Source organism: Mustela erminea, chromosome 11 (genome assembly GCF_009829155.1).
Source record: "Mustela erminea isolate mMusErm1 chromosome 11, mMusErm1.Pri, whole genome shotgun sequence".
NCBI classification, from domain to species: domain Eukaryota; kingdom Metazoa; phylum Chordata; class Mammalia; order Carnivora; family Mustelidae; genus Mustela; species Mustela erminea.
Genome location: NC_045624.1, coordinates 44,553,526 through 44,566,033, shown reverse-complemented (window position 1 = coordinate 44,566,033; position 12,508 = coordinate 44,553,526). Strand labels below are relative to the sequence as shown.

Below are 12,508 nucleotides of genomic sequence, written 5' to 3'. Positions count from 1 at the left end.
ACAAAAATTAAAAGGATACTAAAACAATATTAATATCCTTATGCCAATTTAATTCCACAATGACCTGTAAATATGCTTTGTATGGCTTGGCTCCTTTTCAATTTATTGGGACTTATTTTATAACTCACAATCTGGTCTATATCGATAAATGTTCTTCGAATGCACTTGAAAAGAATGTGTGTTCTCTATGGTTGGGTATTCTAGGGATGCCACTTAGGTGAAGTTGGTTGGTATTGTTGTTCAAATCTTCCTTTCCTTGCTGATTTTATATCTCTTTATTCTATCAATGATTGAGAGAGGAATGTTAATGTCTCTGAATAAAATTATGGATTAAATTTTTTTTTTTTTTTTTTTTTTTTTTTTTTTTTTTTTTTGCTGAGGGTGCCTGGATGACTCAGCTGGTTAAACATCTACTTTCAACTCAGGTCGTGATCCCAGGTCCTGGGATCAAGCCCTCAGCTCCCTGCTCAGCAGGGTGTCTGCTCCTCCCCTAACTCATGCATTCTCTCTCTCTCTCTCTCTACACCAAACAAATAAAATCTTAAAAAGTTTAAAAAGATAATTTTTTCAGTTAATTTTGTGTAATTCAGTGCATAAAGTATTATTATATCATCTTTATAAACGGACTTTATCATGAAATGGACTTCTTTATCTCTGGTGATAGGGTTTGCAATGAAATCTACCTTGTCAGCTATTAATGCAGCCATTCAAGTTTTCTTTTTATTAGTTACCTTGATATACCAATTGTCATCCTTTTACTTTTGGGCTATTTGTGTGTGTGTGTGTGTGTGTTTTAAATAAAGGCAGACTACAATTGTGTTTTATAATCTGAAAATCTCTGTTTTTTTTATTGGGGTCTTTAGGACATTTAATGTCGTAACTGATATGCTTAGTTTTAAGTCTATGATCTTGCTATTTGTTTCCTATTTGTCTCATATGTTCTTTGTTCCCTTCTTATCTTTTTTAAAATCTTCTTGCAGATTAAGTATTTTTACAATTCCATTTTATCTCTTTTGTTGGCTTATTAGCTATATGGCTTTGTTTTGTTATTTTAATTGCTTTAGAGTTTATAGTATATGCTCTTAATTTACCACAATTAACTTTCAAATGATATTATGTCACTTCATGTATAGTAGAACTTTACAGTTATATACTTCCATTTCTCCCTTCCCAGCTTTTTATGCTATTGTCTGTTTATGCTATTGTTTTATGCTATTTCAGTCACATATGTTATTTTTTAAGATTTACTGATTTATTTGAGAGAGAGAGAATACGCAGGAGCAGAGGGAGAGGGAGAAAGAATCTCAAGCAGACTCCACACTGAGCATGATGTCCAATGTGGGACTTGATCTCATGACCCTGAGATTACCAGGGTCTAAGCTGAAACAGAGTCAGTCACCTAACCAAAGGCACCATACATGTACCCCTCAGTTGTATGTGTTATAAATCAGATGATGTATTACTATTATTTTGTTCAAATAGGCAATGATCTTTATCCATTTAGTTACCATTTTTCATGTGCCTCATTCTTTTGGGCAGGTCCATATTTCCAACTGGCATAGTTACCCTACTCCCTTTCATTAACATTTCTTGTACTGTGACTTCTTTCAGCTTTTATATCTGAAAGATATTTTTGCTGGGTATAGAATTCTTAATTGAATTATTTTATTCTTTCAGCATGTTAAAGATGTTGCTCCACTGTCTTCTCACTTGCATTGTTTCTGATAAGATATCTACAGTTATCCTCATTTTTTTTTCAATTGTACATGAATTTTTTTATCCCTCTTGCTGTTTTTAAATTTTCTCTTCATTACTCATTTTGAATAATGTGATTATGACATGTTTTGGTGTAATTTTATCAAATTTCTTGTGCCTCGGCTTTACTGAGCTTCTTGAGTCTGTGCATTTGTAGTTTTCATCATTGGGCAAAATTTTCTTTGCCCAAGTAAATTACTTCATCAAATATTTTTCTTTCTTCTTCTCTCTCTTCTTTATGTTAGGAACTCCAGTTACATACATCAGGCTGTTGAAGATGTCCTAAAATTCACTGTTGCTCTTTATAATTTTTTCTGTTTTATTTTGGATAATTTTTCCACTAGTCTTTTCTTCTACAATGTCTAATCTCACCCATTGTACTTATTATTAATCTCATCCAATGTTTTTAGCTAATACCATCCAGTATGTTTTCTAAATCATACATTATAGTGCTTATTTCTAGAAGTTTGATTTTCCCTTCTTTATATCTCCCATCTCCCTAATCAACTTTCAGACATATGGGTTATAGTTATAAGAACTGCTTTAATATTCTTGTCTGCTATTCTAACTTCTGTTTCAGTTCTCTCTCTCTCTCTCTCTCTCTCTCATTATGCAAAGTATTTTCTTGCTTCTTTGCACATCCAGTAGTTTTTGATGGGATATTGGATATGGTGAAATTTACCTTGTTGGGTACTGGATATTTTTGTATTCCTATACACAAACTTTGGGGTGCAGTTATTTGGAAACACTTTGATCCTTTTATGTCTTGCTTTCAAGGTTTATTAGGTGAGACCAAAGCAGCATTTAGCTGACAGCTATTTACTCCCCAACTAACAAAATAAGACATTTAGGTGGCTTCTATCCAATTCCCTTTAAATTATGAGGTATTCAAGTCTGACTATTGAGAATAGGTACTTTTCTTGCCTTATATGAAGTGTGAACATTAGGACCATTCCCTCTAATCCTCTTGAATGGTTCTTTCCTGATCTCAGGTAGTTTCTTATCTGTATGGGTCAATCAGGACTCTGATGAATGACTACTCTTTAGATTTCTGGAGTTCTATATCTCTACAGCTCTCCCCTCTCTGGTACTTTATCTTGTTAGCTGGAGCCACAGTGGCTCTCCCCAGACCCTTATTCAACTCTTCAACTCAAGGAGTCCATCAGGTCTGCCTCGATTCTCCCTCCTATGTTGCTTGGAAATCCTCTCAAAGGAGGAAGCTGGATCATTCATAGGTATTATATCATTTGTTTCCTGTTTCTTAGAGATTACTGTTCTTCATTTCTTGATGTCCAGTATCTTGAAAACTATTTTTCCATGTAAGTTGTCTTTTATTATGATTATTATTGTTTCAGGTGAAAGGGTGAATCTAATTCTTATTAGTCCTCTTTGGCAGAAGCAGAGGTACATAGATGGTCTTTTGTCCACTCTTTTCACTCTACACAGTTGACTTTTAAATTTCATGAACACCCTTAAACACTCCAATTTCCAGAACATTCAGTGAAGGAGAAATTCCTGCTGAATTCTCTCTCTCTGGGACTTGGCAAATAACCCCGTAGGGCCTAATTATAATCAGTCTTTTGAGAGACACAAATGGTGGCTATCTCTTATATCTCTTATATCTCTTTAATGTAGTCAAAGTTAAAAGCAAACTCATATTTCTGGGCAACTATAAAAAATTATGGCAGGTCCAAGAGACTATGCTGTTTCAAACATGACTAAAAACACACTGAAAATAATTCATTCACTGGCACCCCGCCAGTCTCCCAGTGACACTGTAAAAGTTTAGGCCCTGAGAGAATCTTGGCTCAGAGGCCCCGATCTTTTTATGTTAGTACATTTCTCCCTAAGAGTAAACAATGTAGTTTCAAAGGACATTCATTCTTTGAAGCCAGTTTGAAAATTAATACTGCAGGATACTAAGTAGTACCTCAGTAGCCTGACAGAGATAATGTTCAACTGCAATGTTTTCACTATGCCAGGATATAATTTATGCTTTTAGCACACACCCCTTCCCTCTGTGTGTGCCTCAGCTCAGTGGAGTTTGGGAATAACCAACTGTGGTCCAGTTTCCATCAGGTTTCTTTCTGAATGGGTACAATGTTCCAACTTCAAACCATAGTCGGTTTGGTCATACTGGGCACTGAATTGTGCTTGGATACTCCCTCTCAAAAATTAGACAGAGCTGGTCACCCCTGGCTCCCAAGGCTTGTATTAGGGAAAGAGGCATTAATAATAGTTAAACTGACTACCTCTCATCATCAAATGTTAATAGGATCTATTAAAAAGAAATATTCAAAATGTATATGGTTGTTACTAGGCAGCTTTTAATAATCAATGTACCCTCTGATCCATATATCACTTAAAATTTTTCCTTAAGTAGAGACTTTTGATGATCAAAGGTGAAGAGATAAATGAGGCTGATTGAAATCTATCCACTTCATGCCACCAAGAATGGCTTTAATCCTGGGAAAGATTTTTGGCTAAGATAGCACAAGTAACTAAAGCTCAGTGATCTGTGTCCTTATGGTATCAAAGCAGTGAGAACAACTGATGTCATGTTAGCCCATCAATGAAATTAAAACAGAAAGTTGTTCATGTCCAAGTTTGTGTATCAGCTTGCTAGTATAAACACACCAGACCCACTGGAAGCAGAGGAAAGTTAGAGTTATGGAGGGGGAAAGGAATAGACATCAGAAAATATCTCTTCTTTATTTATTGAACCCTTTTCATTGTCCAGTGGGATCCAGAATCATGTTCATTAAACAGTCAAGCTTTACATTTATTTGTTCAATAGAACATAGTATCTGTTGACCCCTTCCTACACCCCTCTTTTTTTAAAAAAGCTGTTTAATTATTTTTAATACTTGGGGACAATTTAATTATAAATGGCACCGGTAAAATAAAAGTGCTTAATGAAGGTAATAAAATTTAACTCACAAGCCCACATGACACCATCATAACAGATGATGTATGTATATTATAGATATTTGTAGCACAATATAAAAATGCAACGAGATCCCATGTTAAAGATTTGGGACTTACTCTGCACTTTTATGCTCTAGGAATTCAGATGGGCTAGTCACTGGATGCAGGATGGGCCAGGTTTCCAGGTGCTGGGTTTATATCTAACACCATTCTCCTCTATTGTACATGTTTCGGCTTGTGTTATCTTGACTTGGGTTTAATGATGTCTGGCAACAAACCTTACCCATAATAAAGTTTGGCTAGGATGACTGTCATTTTGAATACTGTTTTTATTGTGTGTGGATTTTTTTTTTTTTAAGATTTTATTTATTTGACAGAGAGAGAGATCACAAGTAGGCAGAGCAGCAAGCAGAGAGAGAGGGAAGCAGGTTCCCTGCTGAGCAGAGAGCCCAATGTGGGGATCACTCCCAGAACCCTGAGATCATGACCTGAGTTGAAGGTAGAAGCTTAACCCACTGAGCCACCCAGGGGCCCCTTGAATTCTGTTTTGTCTCTGTGTAATTCATGTCTTAGTCACAATCATTCAAGGAGGTATTTATTTTTATTTTTATTAGATACATGGTTTCCATTTCCATAAACAATTTGGTGAAAAACTGCACATGAGTGTTCCCTAGGTATTATGTGATAAGACACTTGGCGTGAATTATTGAATGAGCTTAGAAGAAAAGTCTCGAGAACTGATTTCGTGCATATGCGTAAAGAAAGCCTGCCACAGTGGCTTAGATGAAAGCTAGAGGGGCTGCTTCCTTTTTAATAGGTGGAGTTGTGTCCAAATTTCTTCTTACTCCTCAATCTGGTATTTATCCTTCAATGACATTAAAACCAAATCATCAAACAGCTTAGCATTCAATGCAATGTCTCTAGGGAGGTATGATTCAAAAGCATCTAGGACTCTTAACACAAACCACTAACTAGAAGTTTGCATTTTGGGCGCCTGGGTGGCTCAGTGGGTTAAGCCGCTGCCTTCGGCTCAGGTCATGATCTCAGGGTCCTGGGATCGAGTCCCGCATCGGGCTCTCTGCTCAGCGGGGAGCCTGCTTCCTCCTCTCTCTCTCTCTGCCTGTGTCTCTGCCTACTTGTGATCTCTCTCTGTCAAATAAATAAATAAAATCTTTAAAAAAAAATTTTAGAAGTTTGCATTTTCAGTTTTAGTATATGTGCTGCCGAGGTAAGCATGCATGTTCAGTTTAATATCATGTACATGTATGAAGGAGTCGCCAAGAATAAGACCATGTTACAAATGAAACAGGAGATTGATATAAAAGATGAGAACAGTTTTCTCAGTAGGCTAGTACAAAGTCTGAAGGATAATATAATCTGAACTTTTCAGGCCTTAGAGAGAGTAGAATGCTCTTTGTGAAAAGTAAAAGCAATGTTCATGGAGCACATCACAAGGTAGGTTCAGTCTAACTGGTTTGGTGGGGATTGCCATTCGGAACTTGCCTTTGAGACTTATTCTTGCTGACCAACCTGCATTCTACAACTATGCTCATTCTCCAACATGTGGGCCTCCCAATACAGTGATAACACTGAACAGATTTCTGTTCTTACCAAAAGCAATAATTCCTCATTTAAAGAGAAAGTGCTGAAACTGAAAACATGGAGCACTTCCCATTTATGCTGCACAATTCACACCCAAAGACTCGTAGTCCATTCCATTCCAAACAGTAAGTCATGAGGCAACTTTAAAGTGAAAATGAAAAAATGGCAAGTGGTGAAGAGAGAGAGTATAGAATGCATCTGAGATGGAGCAAAGGATGGCGGAGGGGAAGAGACACATTGATAATCTGTAAATTACTGAAATAGGGGTCGAGTACTCCCTACATGCAGTGAAGGGATTTTTTTACGGTATAAGAATATATTAACAATCACAATTCAATTCTAGGTGTAATTCTAACAAACCTGCATTAAATCGCACATTTTATGGAAAAATATAATGGGAATTATGCTCTTACCATCTGGTTTCTTTGAATCACTTCCGACATTGGATTGATCCTTCCTGTCTGTCTTATTTTTACCATCTTTCACGTCACCTGAAAGTAATAAACATGACAAACAGCATATGTATATAGCTAAAAGGGACGTTATAAATAGTCCTAAACTTGTCAAGGTAAAAAGATGAAAAAAAAGTACATAATTTTAGTCATGAGGGGGTACATGTCTGAATGTAAATACCTTTTTAAACCATATATTAGGTCTTAAAAGTTAGATTATAATCCAGAAATTAAGACAAAGTTCCTGTTAAACAATGTAGCACTTGAGCCAATAATGTTTATTTTCGAGAAAAGAAGTTCAGCTTTATTATTGGGCTGTGGAGAGCAGAAAAACTCAGATCAAATGTAAATTATGCCAGCTCATAGCTACTCAAGTTCTATAGGTGTCAGTTTCCTCATATGCAAAATGGGGATAATAATATCTACTTTATAGACATACTCTAAGGACAAATGTATTTAAGGTATTGAATGCGATTTCTGGCACATCACGCAATGATATCTGAACTCTAAACCGGAGTTATAAACGGTATTCTAAGTAACGAGCTTGTCGAAATATGATTTGTAAGTGTTCAGAAACACTATGCAAACAGATGTAGAATAAACATGTGTCAAAAACTTAATTCATTCACAAAAGAACCAGAGAGATAGTAAGGATGGTGCCAAGGGCATTTAAGGAAATGGGTATTTATAGGCCTTTTAGAAAGCCTTTAAAATGAGATTGCTGTGTTAGAAACAAAACTGGTTATCTCCCACAGGGCAATAAAATCATAACCTGTGGGCAAGGGGGTAATCTCTTCTAACAGTCAAAAATCTGTAAGTTATCACACAACTTCGTAGTACCTAGGTTTGTGTCAATAGTACATGACAAAGTTAACAGTCCTGTTCTCCTAAAGCAGGAGTCGTCCACCTGTAGCTCGGGGGCCAATCTGGAAACAGAGATCATTGGAAATAGTCGCATGAATTCATTTACATACTGTCTGCGGCCGCTTTCACGCCGTAGGGATAAGCGCTGCATGGTTGTGACGGAGACATGCAAAACCAGGACGAGTCACTGGCTGGGCCAACACAGAAAACTTCTTGCTGACCCCTGTCTAAGATAATTACATAATCCCTGGCCATGTCTGTTCAACAGTTTGCCACTATGACATTGAAAGGACATGGCATCCTTTCCCCAGCCTTATTCTCAAGTTTTGGAAATTTTTCTTACAGTCTTACTAGCGGCATCTTTCTTTTTAGCCTGCATAAAACCCAGAATAATTTACAACTAAAATACTCAAACTTCTTGAAGCAAGAAGACCCTAGGAATAACTGCAGCCAGGAAGGAGAAAGCAGGGTCTTATCTTTCCTGCTTTCTTTGTGCCAGGCATATTGCCTGCATCGTTTCATTAAATTCTTCTAACAACCCCGTTGTGAAGGGACTACGATGGAAAGTAGACAAATTCATCACAGTTTAATTCACAAAACAATCAATTTGCAGAATAACAAACTCATCAAATGATTGAGGATGTTTTCCAAGGGTGAGTTTTCCTCTGGCTTCCCTGTAGCCACTGAGGCACACGCTGGTCCGTCCTGCTGTGTTGAGCAGCGCGCCGGCTGCCTGCCAGTGGTTTGTACACCACCCTGGGCCCCGCCTCTGCCCATAACCTTGCATGTGTGGCTCCTTCCAGCAGCAGAACTGTTCCTCTTGGCAGCCGTAGATCTGGTTTAAGCCATCTGTCTGACAGTTTTTACAGAGATGGCCAACTGATCTTTCCACAAAGTGATTTGTTCAAACCAACTTGTGAAGAATGGATATGAAACTTATATTACCATCTCTGTTCTATGGCTATGGAACCTAAGGCATAAATATAGCAATCTACCACAATATACATAGATCAGTCTGATTCTAGAAGCTAGGCTCTAACTTCCCTACGAAGCTCAAGTTTCCAATTTCAGGCTTCTATTTATTGCTGCCATTTTTAAATGCTTTTGACCCACAGATTTATAAAGAATTGGTTATCTAAGGATGATTCAAGACCATTTTGGGTTGTGATATATTTGACAAAGTAAGTATTTTCAATGGAATTTGATAAATCCTAAGCTAAGTTAGGAGTCAATAAATTACGCAAGTTTCCTCTTACTCTTAATTTTGAAATGGGATGAACTGGCTGAAGGGATTGAAGGGAAAGGGGGTCAACTCCAGCCAGAGTGTAAGCAGGAGGAATTCAAGTGAAGAACATACTCATCACCCTTTACCACCATCAGTGGCCAAAGAGAGGATTCCTTTGGAAGTCCCTCAGAACACTTCAAATACTGGCTCCTTCTTTTAAGGATCCAGAGATGAACTCAAGGATCTTGAGCCCTGTAGTCAAACTAATGACCTGCAGAAAAATGTCTTTCTTTCCTAAATGAGCCTTTACACCCTCATGCATAATACTTTATGGCTTCAAGGTTTCCCTGGACTGGAGCTTTATCCACAGCTGCAACAAGACCAGGATGTCTTCCAGAAGTCACAGGAGAGGTTCAATTTGCCAGCCAACAGCCTGTGGGCAGCCTGCCTTGTCCTTAGTCAGGGTTGGGGAGGCTGAGAAAGGAAGTAACTTGATGGAGACCAAAGCTTAGGGGATTTCATAGTGGCTGATGAGAACACCTCTAGAACCTCCACTTAACCACCGTCCTCTGGTTCCATCCCAGAAGTATCTTAGGAGACCACAAAGAAGGATGATGGGAAAGTGACACATGTTTGTTTGATGATGTTCCTTGAACAGAATCCATTAGGTAATTTCCCATGGGTTGTATATGGAGTAATGGCTGATGTGAGCTGTTATTCAATAAACAGGGGAAACAAAAGAGCCTTTCTGCACAGTTATAAATCATTTTCATTAGGCTGCTGTAACACAGTCCCGAACCACCATTAGCCTTTCTTATTATTGCTTAAAATTGACTTCTTTTCCCATCTCTCACTTAATACTTAATTTTTAAGGGAAATGGCAGACTGTTGATTACTTTGGGAAATAAACACAGTTGTGAAATCAACCCAGCCTAGTCGAAAACTCAGGCTCCTGTTTGTTTCTTTCAGGCTCTCCCTCTAATGGTCTTCAGAATTGATTTCTGCCACCTCTGCCCTCTCTGGGTATTTGTTTATTCCTATCTCATAGAATTTATAACCCTCTCTATGACTGGCATGTTTATGTTCATTGGTTTCTCTCCCTGACTGGACCAGGGGTTGGCAAACTCTGGCCCATGAGCCAAACGTGCTCCCAGTGCCTGGTCTTATATGGCCCCAAAACTAAGAATAGTTTTTATTGAAAACTATTTGTTGAAAAAAAGAGAAGAATATTTAATGGTATTTGAAAAGTATATAAAATTCAAACTTGCATTTTTAGAAACAAAGTTTTATTGGAATTCAGCCATGTTCACTTGTTTATATGTTATCTGTGGCTGCTTTTGCACTAAAACAGAAGTGTTAAGCAGTTGCAGTAGAGATGGCATGGCTCTCAAAGTCTACAATATTTACTATCTGGTCCTTTACAGAAAAAGTACATCAAACCCTGGAAGAGATTATAAGCTTCTCGTGGACCTCGGCTGAGCCTCAATATTCCTCTGATTTCCCACTCTCCCCAACAGCACCAAAACTTGCTAATAGAAGGGACATGATGATAACAAAACACAGAATTTGGACCCAGACCTGAATTTGACTTGAGATCTCTACTTAGTGGCTGCTTGACTGTAAGCAAGTGATTTAAACTCTCTGAGTCTCCATTTCCTCATCTGCAAAACGGGAATCAGTATATCTACCTCACAGAGCTGTTAGCATTTTTAAATGACTTAATGTAGGTAAAATCTCATGTACAATGTCTGGCATATATTAAGCATTCAATATGCTATTCATATTACTTTTATGAAGGAAAAGGCATTTTAACCCGCTTTCCTAAAAGAAAAAAAAAGTAGGGAAGAAACATATCTTGCCTCTCTCAGGAGCCCTTCCATACTCCTCCTTTGAGGAGGAGAGGCTCATCTAGCAAGAGTTTGAGAATGCAAAGTTCAGTTCAGCCACCCATTTCTCTAGTTCCCAGCCCCCTCCAAGATGTGTTTTCTACAAGACTCATACTTTTTGCATCACTCCAGAAGCAACCTTCTGGGGTGCTGGGGTGCTGGATTGCTCGGGTGCTGGAGTGAGAATGAGGTGGCAGGTCCTAGGCCCGCCTGCCCTGCCAGTATCTGGTTGGCTAAGTTCACTTCGAGGCAGATGTGTGAAGAAGCCCATGTGCTCAGCAGACCAAGTCACACTTTCCAATTCAACTCCAGTTGCAAGAGAACTAATATGTTGACCACTGACTTTCTGATTCTGGTATCTCTCTCTTAGTTGGTTCTGACCTCCAGAGGGGACAAGAGGGGGTCTTTTGCACTGCCCTCTAAAAACTCAAACAGGTATATCATAAATTCTTATATAATTGAACATACTTTCTGGACAATGATACACTTGAATACAAAGTGACTTAGCAGTAGTCTCCAGAACCAGGTTGCTGAGGGACTGGACAAGTTTCTTCTACCTCCTGGGGAGCTCACATGGTTACTTGAGGGAATTTATGCAAAGCTCTTAGAACATAATATGAATTATTAACATTATCATATGTATTAAAATACTGTTTTCTGATTCTACATGTTCTATATGTTCATTGTAAAAATAATTGGAGAGTGTTGTGCTAAGCCTCTTCTACATATTCCTCATTTATTCAGACTATGTTGCATACATAATAGCTACAGAGTGGCCTACTAGGCAGATAAGACAATAAACAAGTAAAGAGAGGACTTAAAAGAGCATCTGGTCGATAGTCAATAAATGCTAATTATTCTATTGTCGTCATTGTTCCGGCTCTCATTCTCATTATTGGAGGCTCTTAAGTGGCCCTGCTGTGAGCTGGTATTACTCTGCACACTTCACAGAGCCAGTAGAAGGCTAAGTAACCTGATCAAGGCCACCAAGAAGTGAGAGACACAGTTGTGCCTCGAATCCAAGTCTGTCAGACTACAAAACGACCTTGCTACAACTGGGCCCTTGAAAGTTCCAGAGACTCTGAACTTCCTACTCTTCCCTAAACAGGGTAACCATTCCATGCCCTTGTGCCTCAGCTTGTCTTGGTCCCTCTGGTGAAGAAGTCCCCATCCCCCATCCGACCAGCGAAGTTCAGCATTGAAAACGGCTCAGGGACAACCAGCCTCTGAAGCTTTCTTGGACATTTCTCCATTCTATGAACCTCAGACACAAGAAGGCCAATGTCTCTTTTTTGACATGATCCTTGAGCTAAGTTTGACTGCCTTGCCATGACTGTTACTTGCTCAGAATTATTTCTAAGGATGTCCATGTCCTCTATGAGATTATGGACTTCCTGTGGCCTTTCTACTTCTAAATTCTCAGCGTCAAGCACAGTGCATTTAAGGTAATAACCAGATCATCCGGGTTTGGCTGGTACTTTTCTGGTTTTAAAATCTAAAGCTCTAGATGCAGGAAACTCCTCAGTCCCCAGGCAAAGGGGACAGGTGGTCATCCTAATGTATATATTTATTCACCTACAGACAGACAGACCTGAGTCCCAGCCCTGCCTGCTAGAGGGAGGGTGCATATGGAAGATACTTTCCATCCACACATCTGGGCAGTAAGCACTCAGGAATGTGCTCATATTGATAATATTTATTTCCCCAGTGGACAGGTCAGCACTGACCAGAGTCTCCAGAACAGCTGGGAAAGGTCTGACAAACATAAATCTCCCCAGGAGAAAGGCCCAAGCCAG

The 12,508-nt window shown here is 38.7% G+C and overlaps 1 protein-coding gene across 9 annotated transcripts in view; it reads right to left on the bottom strand.

Moving 5' to 3' along the window:
- Positions 1 to 12,508, bottom strand: part of PDE1C (phosphodiesterase 1C) — a 582,509-nt gene that overhangs the window by 42,812 nt on the left and 527,189 nt on the right. For all 9 annotated transcript variants that reach the window (XM_032304733.1, XM_032304738.1, XM_032304734.1 and 6 more), the window contains one exon: positions 6,699 to 6,776. In XM_032304733.1, coding sequence (XP_032160624.1) covers positions 6,699 to 6,776 — 78 coding nt within the window. The remainder of the gene's footprint in view (positions 1 to 6,698; positions 6,777 to 12,508) is intronic.